Consider the following 15,131-nt stretch of genomic DNA (forward strand, 5'->3'; position numbering starts at 1 on the left):
TATTGGACCTAGTGGCTATTTGTTTAATGCATCATATGGAGGACGGCATTGTCTTAGCAAACACTGCCAAGCAGGAACTTTAAATGTCTTCTGGAGAAATGATTTCTCGAATGACTACTGTAGTGTCGACTCAGTACTCTTACGTGCCGACTACTCAACAACCAAAACTTAAATCAATGAAGTACTTGGAAGCAAACTTCAACTTTAACTCAACTCGTTTTTTTCCCTCTTTCCTTCTCACAACTCATCAACCAAAAGTAAAAACAATGCAGCACTGTACTTGGAGGGAAACGTCACTCCAGACTGATCTAATTTTGGTGTTTCACACTGAGTTGTCATTCTTTCGATATCACTTGTTAGACTTATGCTTTTCTAATCGGCTGCCCAAATAAGTTTACAAGAATAAGTCTGTAGTTGAGTTTGTATGCAATGAAATGCATACATGTCCACCTCAGCCAAATACTCATCTTATTAATGATTGCGATTCCCCTTATTTAAACCTTACAAACAACGCGGGACCTATTTATTCCCAGGATTAAAATGTAATATAAAAACAAAGATAAATTCTGTAAAATAAAGCTATTTACAATTATTTCAGCATCTTTCATAGTTCTTTCCCCACATGCAGTAGATTTAGTTTTGCTTATCTGTAACAGTGCAGGATTTCACAGACTTCAGCTTTTCATAAAGTGTTTTCACTCTGTAACAGAAACTGCGACAATTTAGTTAAAAATAAATGCTTGATCGATCATAATATTCTCTGGTGCGGCGCGACAATATTAGCAATCTAAAATGACGTTTCCGTCTGCTAACAGTGACCAAAACGATCCGGATTAGAGACAACATGGGCAGGACGAGATCGGTCTCACATAAAAAACACTTTTTTTTTTTGCTCGCTCAGAGACTGGGAGGTCGCTGGTTCAAGCCTCGGCCGAGTCATACCCAAGACTTACAACATTGGTACTCATTGGCGCTCGGCATTAAGGGTTGGAATTGGGGGGTTTGGTCACCTGTGTTGGGTCTAAAAACCCGGCGCCGATCGAAGGCGACGCGTCACATCCAGAGGTTAGCGTGTCAAAATGATTTCCTGTATATATCATGTTTATGGTGTATACTGGCTGAATAAATAAATACAAAAAAAAATTAATTTGATCTCCGAGCCATATGTGCTCATGAAAAGAGCTATTTATGGTTCGCTTACTTGAGATTATTGAGGCTCATTTTGACCATCATTTTTCAGACAATGGTTTCAAAACAAGGTGCAGGCAGAGATTTTTTTTTTTATGTCACAAAATAGTGGAAACAAGGATATTGTATTATTTACTTTCGGTTTAGACAGAATGGCGCTGTGACCTCCTGCTCTGTGTGCTTGACTGGCAATTCCGGCTGTGTACAGTTTTTTTCTAGGTTTTAATCATAAAGTGTCTCAACAGTGAAGCTAAATTGTTTATTGAGCATCCATATAAAGGATTCCTTAGTGACGTACAGCTGACACCGGGTCTGTTGGTGTGACTCTTTGACTGTAAACTGTAGTAGGGAGTAGAGCTGCACGGTTATAGAAAAAACCTTGTTGCAAATTTTGAGACTTACCGTATTTTCCGCACTATAAGGCGCACCTAAAAGTCTTAATTTTTTTCAAAAGCTGACCATGCGCCTTATAACACAGTGCGCCTTATATATGGCTCAATATTAAATTCTCAAGGTCTCGCAACTTACTCAACAGCCGCCGACTCGATTTTACCCCAAGCGTGGAGTAGTCCGCGGTGTATGCTGGGATTTATATACCGGCGTTTCATTGGCTAACCAATGTGTCAATCATCATTTGAATCGATCACTATTGGCTGAAGTTATTCGGAGCCTCGGATTGGCTAGATGGCCAAAACAAACCCTGCAATCGGCCGAGTTTAGCAATGGCGTAGCAAGTCCGCGGTGTATGCTGGGATTTATATACCGGCGTTTCATTGGCTAACCAATGTGTCAATCATCCGTTAAATCGATCGCTATTGGCTGAAGTTATTCGGAGCCTCGGATTGGCTAGAGGGCCAAAACAAACCCTGCAATTGGCCGAAAAAGATGTGTCAATCATCCGTTAAATCGATCGCTATTGGCTGAAGTTATTCGGAGCCTGGCTGAAGTTATCCGGAGCCTCGGATTGGCTAGATGGCCAAAACAAACCCTGCAATCGGCCGAGTTTAGCAATGGCGTAGCAAGCTTGCTAAGTACGCCATAAAGAAACATGTTTCATTAGTCTGTATTTGTAAATATTCTACTCTCCTGGATTTACTTCACTCACGGTTGTAAGAAGACCATGATTGCGTATCATTATTGAACGTGAGAACTTAGGTGAGTTATGCGGCTTTATATTTTACCGGTATCTTGTTTTAGAACGATCTTGATGTTGCTTTGATGAGTTGAGTGAATTAAACTCAATTCCAAGTGTTTATTCTCATATGCACAGTAAAGTTGTGAGCGAAAAAGAAAATAGAAACATAGAATTGTTTGGCATTTCTTGAATTCCAAGACTTCAACCTTCCGAATGATATTTGAAATGACGCATTTAAGTGACATCGTACGGACACCGCATCCGCACGTGTCTACGACACGTATTTGCCTCTTTGCAAGCTTTGGGAATGTTAAGGGGGTAATCAGTTTGACTGAATCATCTGACTGTTTTGTCGACGTTTCCATTGTAGCGCCTTATAATCCGATGCGCCTTATCTATGGAAGATATAGGAACCAAAACTATTTTTTGGGGGTGCGCACTATAACCTATAGTGCGGAAAATACGGTATATTGCAATTTTGATGCAAATTTTGAAAGTGGATTTTCTATGCTTGTTTGTTTACTTAATTATAGTGAGAAGTGTTTCCTATGGAATTTTGTGCGACCCTGGTGAGTGGAAAATTCAGAGCGGGTGTCTCCAAAATGCAGCCCGGGGGACCAATTCTAGCCTGCGGGGTGATTGTTTGATGCCCCCCACAGTAATATGAATTTTTAAAGGGACAGTTGTATCATTTAGTGCTCCTTGTGGTATCAAAAAAGTCATCGATTAAAAAGAACAATATTTATATAAAGAATCCAAGATACACAAACTACAATGTAAGGATGCATTTTTTTTTCTCCAAAATACTTGTTGCTCAAGAATTTTGGATTCATTTTACATAAGATAAGCTAATTGACTGCCATCTTGCTGCAAAGTGTAACTAAAAATCTCGAAAAAGCCGGGCAAAAAAATATATTTGAGAACATTTTAATCAAAAGTTTGCTTTTGGAAAACCTGATTAGGCCAAATTTAACTCGGAATTTAGATCCAGAGTAGTGCTAGGAGTTAAATGGACAGAAATATTTCAAGGCCAGTTTTTCCGACACTGCGCTGTTCACATTTTTTTCTGTTTTCCCTTTTTGTCATATTTAAACTTATCCTGTTCATTATTTAGAAAGGGAGTTTTCAAAATAACTAAAACATATTGTTTTGGGCTTGGGTTTTATTTGTGGGTACTTGAGCACCTCTCAAAACAGGCTGGTGATGCCCATAGGTAAAAGTTTACTGTAGATTGAAAGAGGGGGCGTGTTGGGGATTGCATCATTCAACTACCCCCCTCCAGGGCACGCAGGAGTGTAGTGACCAGAAGAAACAGGTTTATTTTCCAATCAACGATGCATAAACATGTTGAATAAACCAATTATAGCGAGTGAGGACGAAAAAAGCCAGCAAGTGAAAACACAAGTGTGTTTTCTATATTGTATAACGCTGTTCTAGTTGGCCAAACAATCTATAAGCCATCAAATAACAAACTATAAATCCTTGAAAAAAAACACAGGATCTTACGATTACACAATAGCACTACTACGTTAGCAGCACAGCTAACTGTCGTGAGGGGCACGGGTGCTAGCCTTCCTGTTCTTTGTGTTCGCCACGATTAGCTATCAATTATTTCGATTTATCCTGCAACCCTAGTAGGGAGTATGCTCTTTATATAGTAGACCAAACCATCCTTCTGTAAAGTGCTGAGTCAGCTGGGTGCACTAGACTCGACTCTGCGCTCATCACAATTGGAACGCTATAGATAAGATTTGCATGGGTATAATTTTTATCTCTGAGCCATATGTACTCATGAAAAGAGCCATATAGGTTCCCACTCGCTGATGTATAGATTAGTGTCATTAATTTTAAATATTTTTGTAAATTCATCATCATTTTTAAAGTTTTGAGCACATTTTTAAGTGTTGAGTGTGTGCTTCTGTTCCTGTGTTTGTTACTTTGCCCATGAATTTAACTGTGTTGCATCCATTGGAACCGTCTTAATGTTTTGCAAGTGTTATAATAATATTGTGTAATATATCGTTTCCGTGTTTGTTTTCGTTTCATGTAATTGAATTATTTTTAGAGGTGGTGATCACCTGTTGTCAATGTTGTTTGTAGGTATATATGCTTCCATTTCAGTCTTTGTGTTTCTTTAAACATGTATTTAGTTGTGTTTGCATCCTATAAAAACATTGTAACCTTTTGCAAGTTTTAATTATTGTTTTTCCCTTCAAGGGTGACGACTTTCAAGGTTTTGAAGCTCTAAGAAAAATCTCGAAAGGAGCTGCAAGATCTCAGCAAAACTCTTCTAAAGGTACAGCTTAATATGCATGTTAAATAACATATGAAGTCATGTAAACTTATTATTCTTTATACAAGCCTTTTCCCTTCAAATGTTTTTTCAGTTTGGATATTTACAATGACATTTTATTTTGTAGGTGATGTCATCACAAAACCTAAACAAAATAGAAAGAAGGTTGCGCCTATTACGTCGACAACTGAGGAGGCATCTATTCTTCCTCTGGACTCTGTTAAAGATGAACATTTGGAGGAGGACAAACTTGGCACATCTTCCACATCACATCCCGCTAAAGTTTCCAGAAAATGTTCGAAAGTCAAGAAAAACGCAGCTCTGGAGCTGGCCAAAGGCGAAGTGTTGTCACCAGCACCAAGGATTACGATAAAGTTGGTTGCAAAAAAGAAAATTAAAACTATAAAGGAACCTCTTAAAAAGTCAAGAAGAAAAATGAAGCTTGAAGGATTAGAGGAAAAGCCCCAGGCCAAAGATGTTCAGGTCGAAAAAAATTCTCGTGTTACATTGAAATCTGAACCATCTGAAAGAGTTGAAGATAATAAACAAACAGAAGCTTTACCAGCAAGACGGCGAGGACGATCGGCTTCGAAAGAGACCGTCCCTATTGGCAACCCTAAAGCCAGAGATGTGGCTGACTTTCAGAAATCCAATAATGGAAAATCAACAGCTCAACCTGACCCTTTAAAAGAACCTGTTGATGTCAAGATAACTGCAAAGCGGTCAAAGCGTAATCAGCAAACCATTAGGCATAGCAAAAGAGTCACAAACCAACTTTTACAACCTGTGTTGGAAGCTCCTGCTGAACCTGAAATTGCAATTGAAATAGATACAATTGTTACGAAGTCAAAAGTGTCCAAAAAGGCTGCCCGAAAACTGACCGTCAGGAAAAGCAGAAAGAGGCAAAGTAAACGTCTCAGTAAAAAAAATCTAGGAAACCGCAGTCCATCCTCAAAAGAGACTGATGGATTAGCTGCCCAACCCAATGATCCAGCTGCTTCAGACAAGGAGGCCAAGGTCCCAAGTTTGAGGTTGATAAAAATGAGAAACCCCAAATATAATGCACAGTCCAGTGGGAAGCCAGGTAAAAAAAAGAAGCGGAAAAAATTCATCTGGACTTTAGCATTGGTGAAATCAGTTATCCGTATCCAGGATGCTGACAAAGCTGTCGAAGCTACAGAGAGCTTTACAGAGGTTTCCACAGTTGGTTTGTCCTCTGCACATGACAGCATTGGTGAACAGAGTTTAATGGAGTCAGAAAAGCCATTTAAATTGGATAATTTGGCACCACAGGAGAGCACAACAGAACGCACCGAGGAAAATAACAAGGCAGAAAAATCATGCGAGAAAGTGTCTGCTTTACATGTGGAAGTTACACAAGATGGGAATGAAAACCGTCCTAAAGAAGCCATTCCCTTGGATTGCGGGAAAGTTGTCCCTCCCTTTCAGATTAAAAAGCTCTCCTCTCCCGGAAGACATAAAAAATCCAAGATGTCCTTTTTAGTTCAGCAGGTTAGCCCTGTGCCTGAAAAAAAAGATGATTCTGGTAAAGATGTAGACATATTTCAAGAGGAGAAGGCCTTGTCTGTAAAAAAGGATGATTCTGCTAAAGCTGTAGACCTAGTTCAAGAGAAGGCCTTGTCTGGAAAAAAAGACGATTCTAGTAAAGCTCTAGTCATAGTTCAAGAGGAGAAGGCCTTGTCTGAAAGAAAAGATGATTCTACTAAAGCTGTGGTCATAGTTCAAGAGGAGAAGGCCTTGTCTGAAAAAAAAGATGATTCTACTAAAGCTGTAGACGAAGTTCAAGAGGAGAAGGCTCTTTCTCCGGAGAAGGATGTTGTACCAACCAGGAGTTTAAGGAAGAGAACTTTAAGCCTTGAAATGCCTTCAAAAAAGTCTGTCACTCGTAGAGCTGCCACAACTCCAGTGAAGCGACATTTGAGAACGAGTCCACAAATTGAAAATGCACCACCGGTTGATGTTGAAGCTCCTGTCAAAGTTTTAAATGAGGAGTCCAGCTTGCAGGTTCTCCCTGAAAAATCCTCAGAGGAACAAATTCTAAACTCTTTGCAGGAATCCTGCATAGTTCCTGAAATTTCTGAAGAGTCTCCTCAGATAACCAATGTGCTTCCTGTTATGCCTGTCGAAGCATTGCTGCAGGCGCCTGAGCTTGAATCAGACATCAAAGAGGCCAAACCATTGCCTGTGTCTTCTAAACCCAAAAAACGACGCAACAATAAAATAAGGAAAAAGAGGTCTGTTCAAAGAAAAAAGGCTGTCCCACCTAAAGAAAATGTGATCAGTACAAAATTGGTCAATGTTGTATCTGTAAACCCCGAGTCTCTACAAGTAGAAGATAAATCTTTGGAAACAGAATCAAGTCAACCTGAGACAAAAGAAAGTGTGGTTCCTGAAGAAGAGCAGGTCACCGTATCTGTGGAGGAAGAGCCGAAACAGCTTCTAGTAAAAGAGGAGTCAGACATTCACTTGATAGACATTTGTCCGCCGCTTGATTTGCTTAGTCCACCAAGTGAACCAAACGCGTTGTGTCCAAAGAAGAAATCCCACAAGAAAGCAAAAAAGAGGCGTAAAATTCTAATTGGGCAGCGCCAAAAGCACAAACACAGGAACACAGATGGAAAGTTTGCTCCTCTTAACTTGTCAGAAGGCCAGGATATACATGAAGAGTGCATTTCCATCCAGTCAGAAGAGCACATTCCAGACCCTTGCTCTAAACTTGTTTGCATGCAGAAAAAGTGCAAAAAGAAGCCTTCTGCCATCCAGTTGGACTCCAAAAGTCAGGGAACAGAGTCCATCCTTTCTACATTGATAGAAATTGGGCTTGACAAAGAGAGTAGCAATTTGAAAGAGGAAGAATCGGACTCATTGATTGATGGGCAACGACTAGATGCTGTCGATGCGCCATCAGGTAAAACAAAGTTTGTAAAAAACATCAAACACTTCATCATGCCTGTTGTAAGTGCCAGATCCTCTCGAGTGATCAAGACCCCACAGCGGTTTATGGATGATGTTGGTATGTCCATGTTGCCGCGTAGAAACTCACCAAAAAAAGGTTTGCAATTGGGCTTGCAAATCCGCACAGGGAAAAGGGGAGATGAAGGGATGGGACCGGCCATTTCCCCAATTTTGCCTGTTGATGAGGAGGACATCTTGCGGGAAGCCCAATTAGATCTGGACCTGTTTTCATCTGATGATCTGGATGATACAGCAGATATAACCGCCAGTCTGTTTTCTGAGACAAAATGTGTCAAAAGGGATTCAAAAAGCTCCCTTGAAAAAGACTCTTTGAAATGGGATCTTCCTGCAGAGTTGACGGAGGAAATTTTTACACTGAATAAAACTTCGGAGGACCAGAGTGAGGATCTGTTGTTATCTACACCAGCTGAAAAGCCCACAGAAGTAATTTCTTCTGGCATTTTTAATGCTCAGAAAAAGACTGTACCCTTGAAATGTAACCCTCAAACGTCACACTTTTATCAAAGACTAAACAAATTGCACAAGGGGCTTCCCCAAAGCAAAAGTGCAGCTGATGTGGAGAGTAGCAAATCTCTTCAACCAGCTGTTGATTTAGCAGAAGGTCTTGATGATGAGGTAATGAGCATAAGCCTGAGGCAGCGCAATACAGATACTAATGTGGAAAAATCCAAGCTCAAGATAGAAGACTTAGGCACACCAGGAGTTGTGAGAAAAGTTTGTATTAAAGCTACTAAGTCCAAACCGCATGTCAATCTGGACGGTGAAAAAGAGCATCCAGCTCTGATTGACGGCTCTAAGCTTCATTCAGGTACAACCACAATTACTTAATGACGCTGATTTTGTAAGGAACTCAACACATTTCGGTAATGTGACCTTTCTATATAGATATAGTAACTAAAATGTGTTCCTGTTTAGCTGAGTTGCAAACAACAAAGGAGCTTGCCAAAAGCGGAGACGAACATCCTTCTACTACGGGAAAAGGAGCTTCACAGAGAGCACGTCTTACTGGAGCGAATAAACGAATGTTCAACTTGCTCCGAAAAGCCAAAGTTCAGCTCATGAAGATTGACCAGCAGAAACAGATGAAGTCCTCTACGGTAAAAAACTAAACGTTTTTACTAACGTTAATGAGGTATATTTGTAATTATTGTTACTGAATAAAAGTACACCCCCTTCCCAACATACACATATTTCCAACTGTTTAAAAATCACACAGATACACAATGTGGTGAAATGATACCAATGCTTGACAGTATCACTATCTCCCCTCCTTTCTGAAGCTGTTATCTGGGCCTGCTGGTGTTCGGTCGAGAAATTTGACCTCTAAAAGACAGAGAAGAAACCCAAGAGCGCAGCCCGGGACTGATGTTCCAATCAAGACGGAGCCATCTCAAGGACAAGTAAGTGTGTAAATCAATAAGGCTTGTGACAGACAATCAATCCAACAAAACTCGTTACATCTTTCTCGTTTACCTTTATCTCTTGGGCTTTAAGATTGCAATATATTATTGCCATTCTTTCGCAGGTTTTTTTCATAGTTTGGCCGGGGGTGAGACTTATACTCTGGTGTGACTTAAATGTTTTTTACCTCTTAATTACGCATTTTGCGCCTGGTTCGTCTTATAATCCGGAGTAAGGCTCCACAATTAACCAAAATCTAACCGATATTGTGATATGACATAGTGCGATAGTGTAATAGCAAGACACTGCGTTTTTTTCCCCAAGGATTTATAGTTTTAGTTTGTTATTTGAGTGATAGAGTGTTTGGCCAACAAGAATTGTCACAGTTCTGGTTTTAACAGCGCCAGCCAATCAGAGGCTCATTTTAATGGCACTATGCAATAAAAGCATGGCAAGGTTTGCATGCACTGTGTGCGCGACTGTGATAGGCTTGTATCAGCTGTCAGTCAAGCATCCCTTACACAACTGGCCACAAAAACAAACACGACAGCCCCTAGCTTTAGCGCAGGGGTCAGGAAACTTTGTGCCCCAAAGACCAATGAAAGCAAAAAAATATGATTTTTTTTTTTGATGGGAGGGCCCTTATCATATATTTTAAGTCGAAGTTCAACAAAACCAAACCCGCTCTCCAGACCATTGTACATCAGTTTTGTCTTGACTTTGCACGTGCGACAATCAGCCTCGTATGTTACAATACATTAAATAATTGTCTATGTTCTATTTGATCTCAGAGCGGATATGTACCTATGAAAAGAGCCCAACATGGCTCAGGAGCCATAGGTCCCCCACCCCTGCTTTAGCTGCTTGTTAAATTGATACATTGATTTAAATTTATCAATTAAATCGGGCTCTGAGGAAAGTCAGAAGAGCGCAAAGAAATGCTGATCACCATTTGGATTGTTATCGGATTTGGGAATCAACTGAGGCGGCGTTGGAAGGGAAAGCTAACAGATAGACTAACAACTCTTAAGCCACCACTGCCAAACGTGGCTAGTCACCAACGCCAGATTCATTACCCATGAAATGGATGACCTGGAGGTACTATTTGCAGGAAACGGCTGCGTTCATGACTTGTACTTTAATAATTGCAGAGAGCGCCGAGACCTTGCTGAACTTACCTGATGTTAGCATGCAGCCAGTGAGCTGCTCTCAAAACTTGTTCTCTTGCTCTGAAAGTAGAATCCCTCCATTTCGTAGTACTTCTGTATCACAATAAAGAACATTTATTCAAATGCAATTCCATTTTTATTTGTAGATCTATAGTTATTTTGTTCCAGTCATATACCCTTAGTCAGTAATAACGTAATGTCATCTTGCTTTAAGTTTGCATGTCGCTCTGTTTAAGTTTTACCCAAAAACAAACTTGGAGCAGAAAATGCACTTTTCTTTTAAAATTGAAAATCACTTTGAAATTGGAACTCAGGTCTGAAAAATTGCAATTTTTTTTTTTCCCCCCGTCGTGCATCCCTAATCTAGATCGATTTATAGTCTGGAAAGTACAGTAGTATCAGGATTATTTTCGTTTAAGGCATTAATCTATTTGAACCTCTCAACTATGTGTCTTTGTGTGACTCTCGTTGTGTTTTATCACTGTTCTAGTCGCAGATCATCTCACCGCTGTGCCAAGAGTTCCGTCAGGCAGGAGGTCCACGCATTAAGCATGTGTGCCGTGCTGCTTCTGTGGTCCTTGGGCAGCCTCGGGCATTGGTACCAGATGACATTCCCAGGCTCAGCGCTCTGCCTCTGCATGAAAGAACCGGCATCTCTCCCTCAGCCATCGCCAAAGGTAGTTAAGTCCAATGACAATTTCTTTGACCTCTTTCATTCTTTTTGAATTTAGTACTGTGGTACCTCTTTATACGAGCCTTATTTGTTCTAGGATCATGCTCGTAGCAAATTCTTCTGAATTGAAAAGATTAAAAAGTAATTGGTCCTTCGTGAAGCAGCCCAGTAAACCCTAAATAGCTATGAAACACATCTTCCTGTTCCCCAAAAACACATTCAAATAGTAAATGAACATAAAAGATATGGTAAGAAGATAAATAAGACTATATTAACAAATGCAAGTTTGTTTTGAGCGTCGTAACCAATATGTGCGTGTGGTGTGGAGGAAGGTGGTTCCAAGGAAAAGTCACGGATGTTGCATATATGTAGACTTATGTTTTTGGATTATTTAAAATTGTGTATGTCGTTTAACAATTTTTTTTACGGGAAACTTTTTTTCTCTTTAAAAATACAGACCGATTTTATCTTGCTCATTTCGGCACTAATCCTGATTGTCTTGGTCACTGGTAGCCAGAGGGGTAGAGTAGCCAAAAGTTTTTACTTACCTAAAAGTACTGTTACTTATGAATAATATGACGCAAGTAGAAGTAAAAAGTAGTCATCCAAATAATTACTCGATAAGAAGTAAAAAAAATTACTTGGTGAAAACACTACTGTATTACTAAGTAACTGTAGCTACGTCTTATTTATAATGCTTTTTTGTCAAATAACCATTCAATTAGAACAGATTATCAAATCATTTCTGTCCATCCAATTAACTCCAGAGTTGCTGGATACAACCGGAATGTTTGATGTTTGATCTCACATTACACATAGTCCAGTGTTTTTCCGAATTGCTCAGTCCACAATTGAATGGATTTGGGAGTACAGTCCATAAACATGCCCGATTAAAGTCGCCGTCGACGATAAAGCTCCGTTGGGGTGTGCAAGCTGCTGTTTATTGATAGCAGCGGGCAGATTTAGCGCTATGCTAACGTTAGCATCCGGTGAAACGGTTAGCGGTGGAAAGTAAACAGCAAACACAAAGACCACAGTTAACTCTCCTGGTACATAGAAGGGTCTGCACGATACTGCTAGAAACTCCATATCGAGTGAGCAGTGTGTGTCAATGGTTCGGCTGTTATTGTAGCGCGTAGTCTCCAACCCCTGTTTTTACCGGAGTCTTCGTCTCGTTCGAGCCGGTGATGTAATGCGGCGTCGGGAAAGCCAAGACTCCGTGATGACAAAAAAAAAGACTCCAATTCCGGACATTGTTGGTGGCGATCCGTAGCTCAAATTCACTCATTGTGGACGATGGATCTGGCGTTGGTTGAACATGCTTGGGAGCGCTGGTCTGTGTGGTCGCCTTCTTAACTCAGAGCCGACTGGCAGCCTTTTCCTTTTGCTCCGTCGTTGTCGGCAGGCAGGCAGATCTTCCAGGGAGATCCGGTGGTCTCTGTATATCCCTCGGGATGTAGTGGATATTATTGTATATGCGAAGGGAGTCGAAGGGAAAATATGAGTGATCAGGGGACACTGAAAAACAAAAGACGAACTGGAGCCCGAGCCGCAGCGTCTGCACAACGCGCTGCCATCTTGACTACAGGTGTACCAAGTGTTTTAGCCCCTAATTATGCCTCCGAAGAAAGTCAGTGCAAGCAGCAATGTTGCTACAGGTGAAAAAAGAAAAGTAGTGCGTACAACTATTGCATTTAAGTAAGAAATAATAGCAAAATATAAAGGAGGTGTGCGAGTGTCTGATCTTGCTAGGGAATACAGCATGGCTTCTGCTGACCACCACAAAGGTAAGAAATCCTATTCATAATTCTTTTCTTTATCCTTTTTTTTATTTTACACGTTCATGTTAGCGTAATCTTTCGTACGGAAGATTACGATAACGCAAACGTACGATTAGCCTGGGTTAGCTTTAGTTTACGTTAAACATTCAAGGTAAACATTCAGGGTGTTGGAACGGAGCCCAACATTCAGGGTTTTTGAACGGAGCCCCCTTTTCCAATGAACCGCTCACCACTTGTCGTGGAGACCCGGGTGCTAAATGACGGCCTGATTTTTTTTATTTTCACACCTTGATGTTAGTGTAATCTTTCGTACGGAAGATTACGATAACGCGAACGTACGATTAGCCTGGGTTAGCTTTAGTTTACGTTAAACATTCAGGGTGTTGGAACGGATTAAAACGATTTACAATATTTTTAATGGGAAAAATTATTTCGGTGATCGAACAAATCGGTTTTTGAACAGGGTACTGGAACGGATTATGGTCGAGAACCGAGGTTCCACTGTATTTAATTGTGATACCTCAACACTGAGAGAGTTGATACTAACAAGTGTGACGTCAGGCCCTAAATAAACACATATTAAATGTCAATCACATTTTTGTATATATTAAGATAAACATAGACGAACACATTTGAATGTGAATGATAAAAAATAATAAATTCGTTTCATGTGTTGCAGATGTTGCAGATGGCTCTCTGTCAGAATCAGATGGTCCGGACTATTTAGATTCAAAAGTGACTAAGGTGAAGAAGGCATCCAGCTTTTTAAAGCGAAAAGGACTCGGAGCTTTCGGATACCGTTCTCGGAGGTGTGGGGTATGCAAGGGATGTAACCACGAAGAGGATTGTGGGACTTGCATTAACTGCCTGGACAAACCAAAGTTTGGTGGACCCAACACCAAACGACAATGTTGTGTGTAAGTTTATGAATATTAAATCCTTTGTCAGAAAGCCGATGGGAACTTGTAAAAAATACCAATTTTGTCCTCTTTTACCCCTACAAGGTACAAGAGATGTGACCAAATTGAAGAGAGGAAAGCCCGAAGACTAAGTGGACGATTGGCACCCAAAGGTGATTTCTCTATCCTTTCCTATAATTCCAAAATGTTCTTGAAGTGGTATTGACTCAACAAACACTTCATTTTCTTTTTAAGGTTCAAAACGACGACGACCCTCATTTAGTGGAGGACATTCAAGTAATGATGAAGGGATCGAAAGCGTGGCAGACTCACCTACCGGACTCCAGGCAGATAGTAACAGTCCATCCTTAAGGAAGCAGCCGAAACGTGTGGTAAAACCGCGTGTCTACTTTGACCTAGTAGACTATGAATCAGATCTGGACGAAAAGGACCTAAGCTCAGCCTCGCCAGCCAGAAAGAAAGGCAATGGGCCTCGTTTGAGTCCAGGTAAAAAGAAACTCCGCAAATCAGATATCTGAGCTTTAACCAGGATCCTAAATACAATTTACTTTTAGAAAACACTTATGATCGAGAGTTCAATAAATTGTTACCCAAATGTTGTATTATTCTGCTATAAAGACTTTGTTTCACCAGATGGATTCCTAGGAGATATATCAGACGATGAAATCCGGCAACGGAAATCCAGCACACACCGTGTGTCATCTGTTCGTCGCAAAGCCCAAAAGGTTAGAGCATCAAAAGATAACTCTTACTCAGTTATGTGATTTCTCATCATTAAATACATCTTGAGTTACATGGCATTGCTTTTAATTTGGAGCACAATTATTTTTTAAACCAGTGAAAGGGATTAACTAAAACAATTCTAACAACCACTGACCAGTTGGAATGATGTCTTTAAAATGCTGCATCATGTCGCAACCTCTCTCTGAAAAAAGTTGGAAAAAACTTAAAGAAAATATATCAATGAATGAATACACTTTTACTTTTATTCCCTTATGTTTGTTATGTTTATCTTTCAGGGTATGCCATCGCAAGTGTTACTTGAGGAGACGCCACCAAGTGTCCTGGCTGCCCTAGCTAATGGTTTTGAGCAAAGGGAGGTGGAGTCTTCAAAACCCACCCATAAAATCCGGGTTGACTTCAAGGTATTTTTGGGGTCGGGTTTTACCACAACTTGATCATCCCTGTTTAGAAAACAACCCCTTCATTTATTCGGACGTTAAAAACAATGACATTGTTTTTTCTTGCCTTTAAATGTTTTTAATCTGAAATGTCCCCACAATTTTGTCATTTCTGCATCATTAACTTAACAGCTTTACTATAACTTCTTTATCCTTCCTTTTGTGCGTGTATTATGACTGTGTTTTGCCTGTGTTTAGTTTTGCTCTCAAAATGATCCATTTTATGTGCAAAATGTGAATTTTTACTCTCAATTTGCTACATGAAGCTGCACAATTTAAGTCTGGTTTGATAGTTTTGTTTTGGAAATAAGCTAATTCATCGTCAATTGATTTTGTGACAAGCAATCTGACAGAAGCCATGACTGTTTTTGTCAAAATGGTGCTTGATGACTT

General features: G+C 40.2%; 1 protein-coding gene across 1 annotated transcript in view; it reads left to right on the forward strand.

The window, feature by feature from the left end:
* kmt2bb (lysine (K)-specific methyltransferase 2Bb) overlaps positions 1-15,131 on the forward strand; it is a 40,218-nt gene that overhangs the window by 2,482 nt on the left and 22,605 nt on the right. Inside the window, exons 2-11 of the mRNA XM_088326079.1 lie at positions 4,541-4,619; positions 4,744-8,421; positions 8,529-8,710; positions 8,894-9,013; positions 10,674-10,860; positions 13,317-13,554; positions 13,642-13,709; positions 13,792-14,043; positions 14,176-14,282; positions 14,577-14,702. Of these exons, the coding sequence (XP_088182205.1) occupies positions 4,541-4,619; positions 4,744-8,421; positions 8,529-8,710; positions 8,894-9,013; positions 10,674-10,860; positions 13,317-13,554; positions 13,642-13,709; positions 13,792-14,043; positions 14,176-14,282; positions 14,577-14,702 (5,037 nt within the window). The remainder of the gene's footprint in view (positions 1-4,540; positions 4,620-4,743; positions 8,422-8,528; positions 8,711-8,893; positions 9,014-10,673; positions 10,861-13,316; positions 13,555-13,641; positions 13,710-13,791; positions 14,044-14,175; positions 14,283-14,576; positions 14,703-15,131) is intronic.

The sequence above is a fragment of the Urocampus carinirostris genome, chromosome 2, assembly GCF_059441175.1.
Source record: "Urocampus carinirostris isolate Australia breed hairy pipefish chromosome 2, RoL_Ucar_1.0, whole genome shotgun sequence".
In the NCBI taxonomy this organism is placed as follows: domain Eukaryota; kingdom Metazoa; phylum Chordata; class Actinopteri; order Syngnathiformes; family Syngnathidae; genus Urocampus; species Urocampus carinirostris.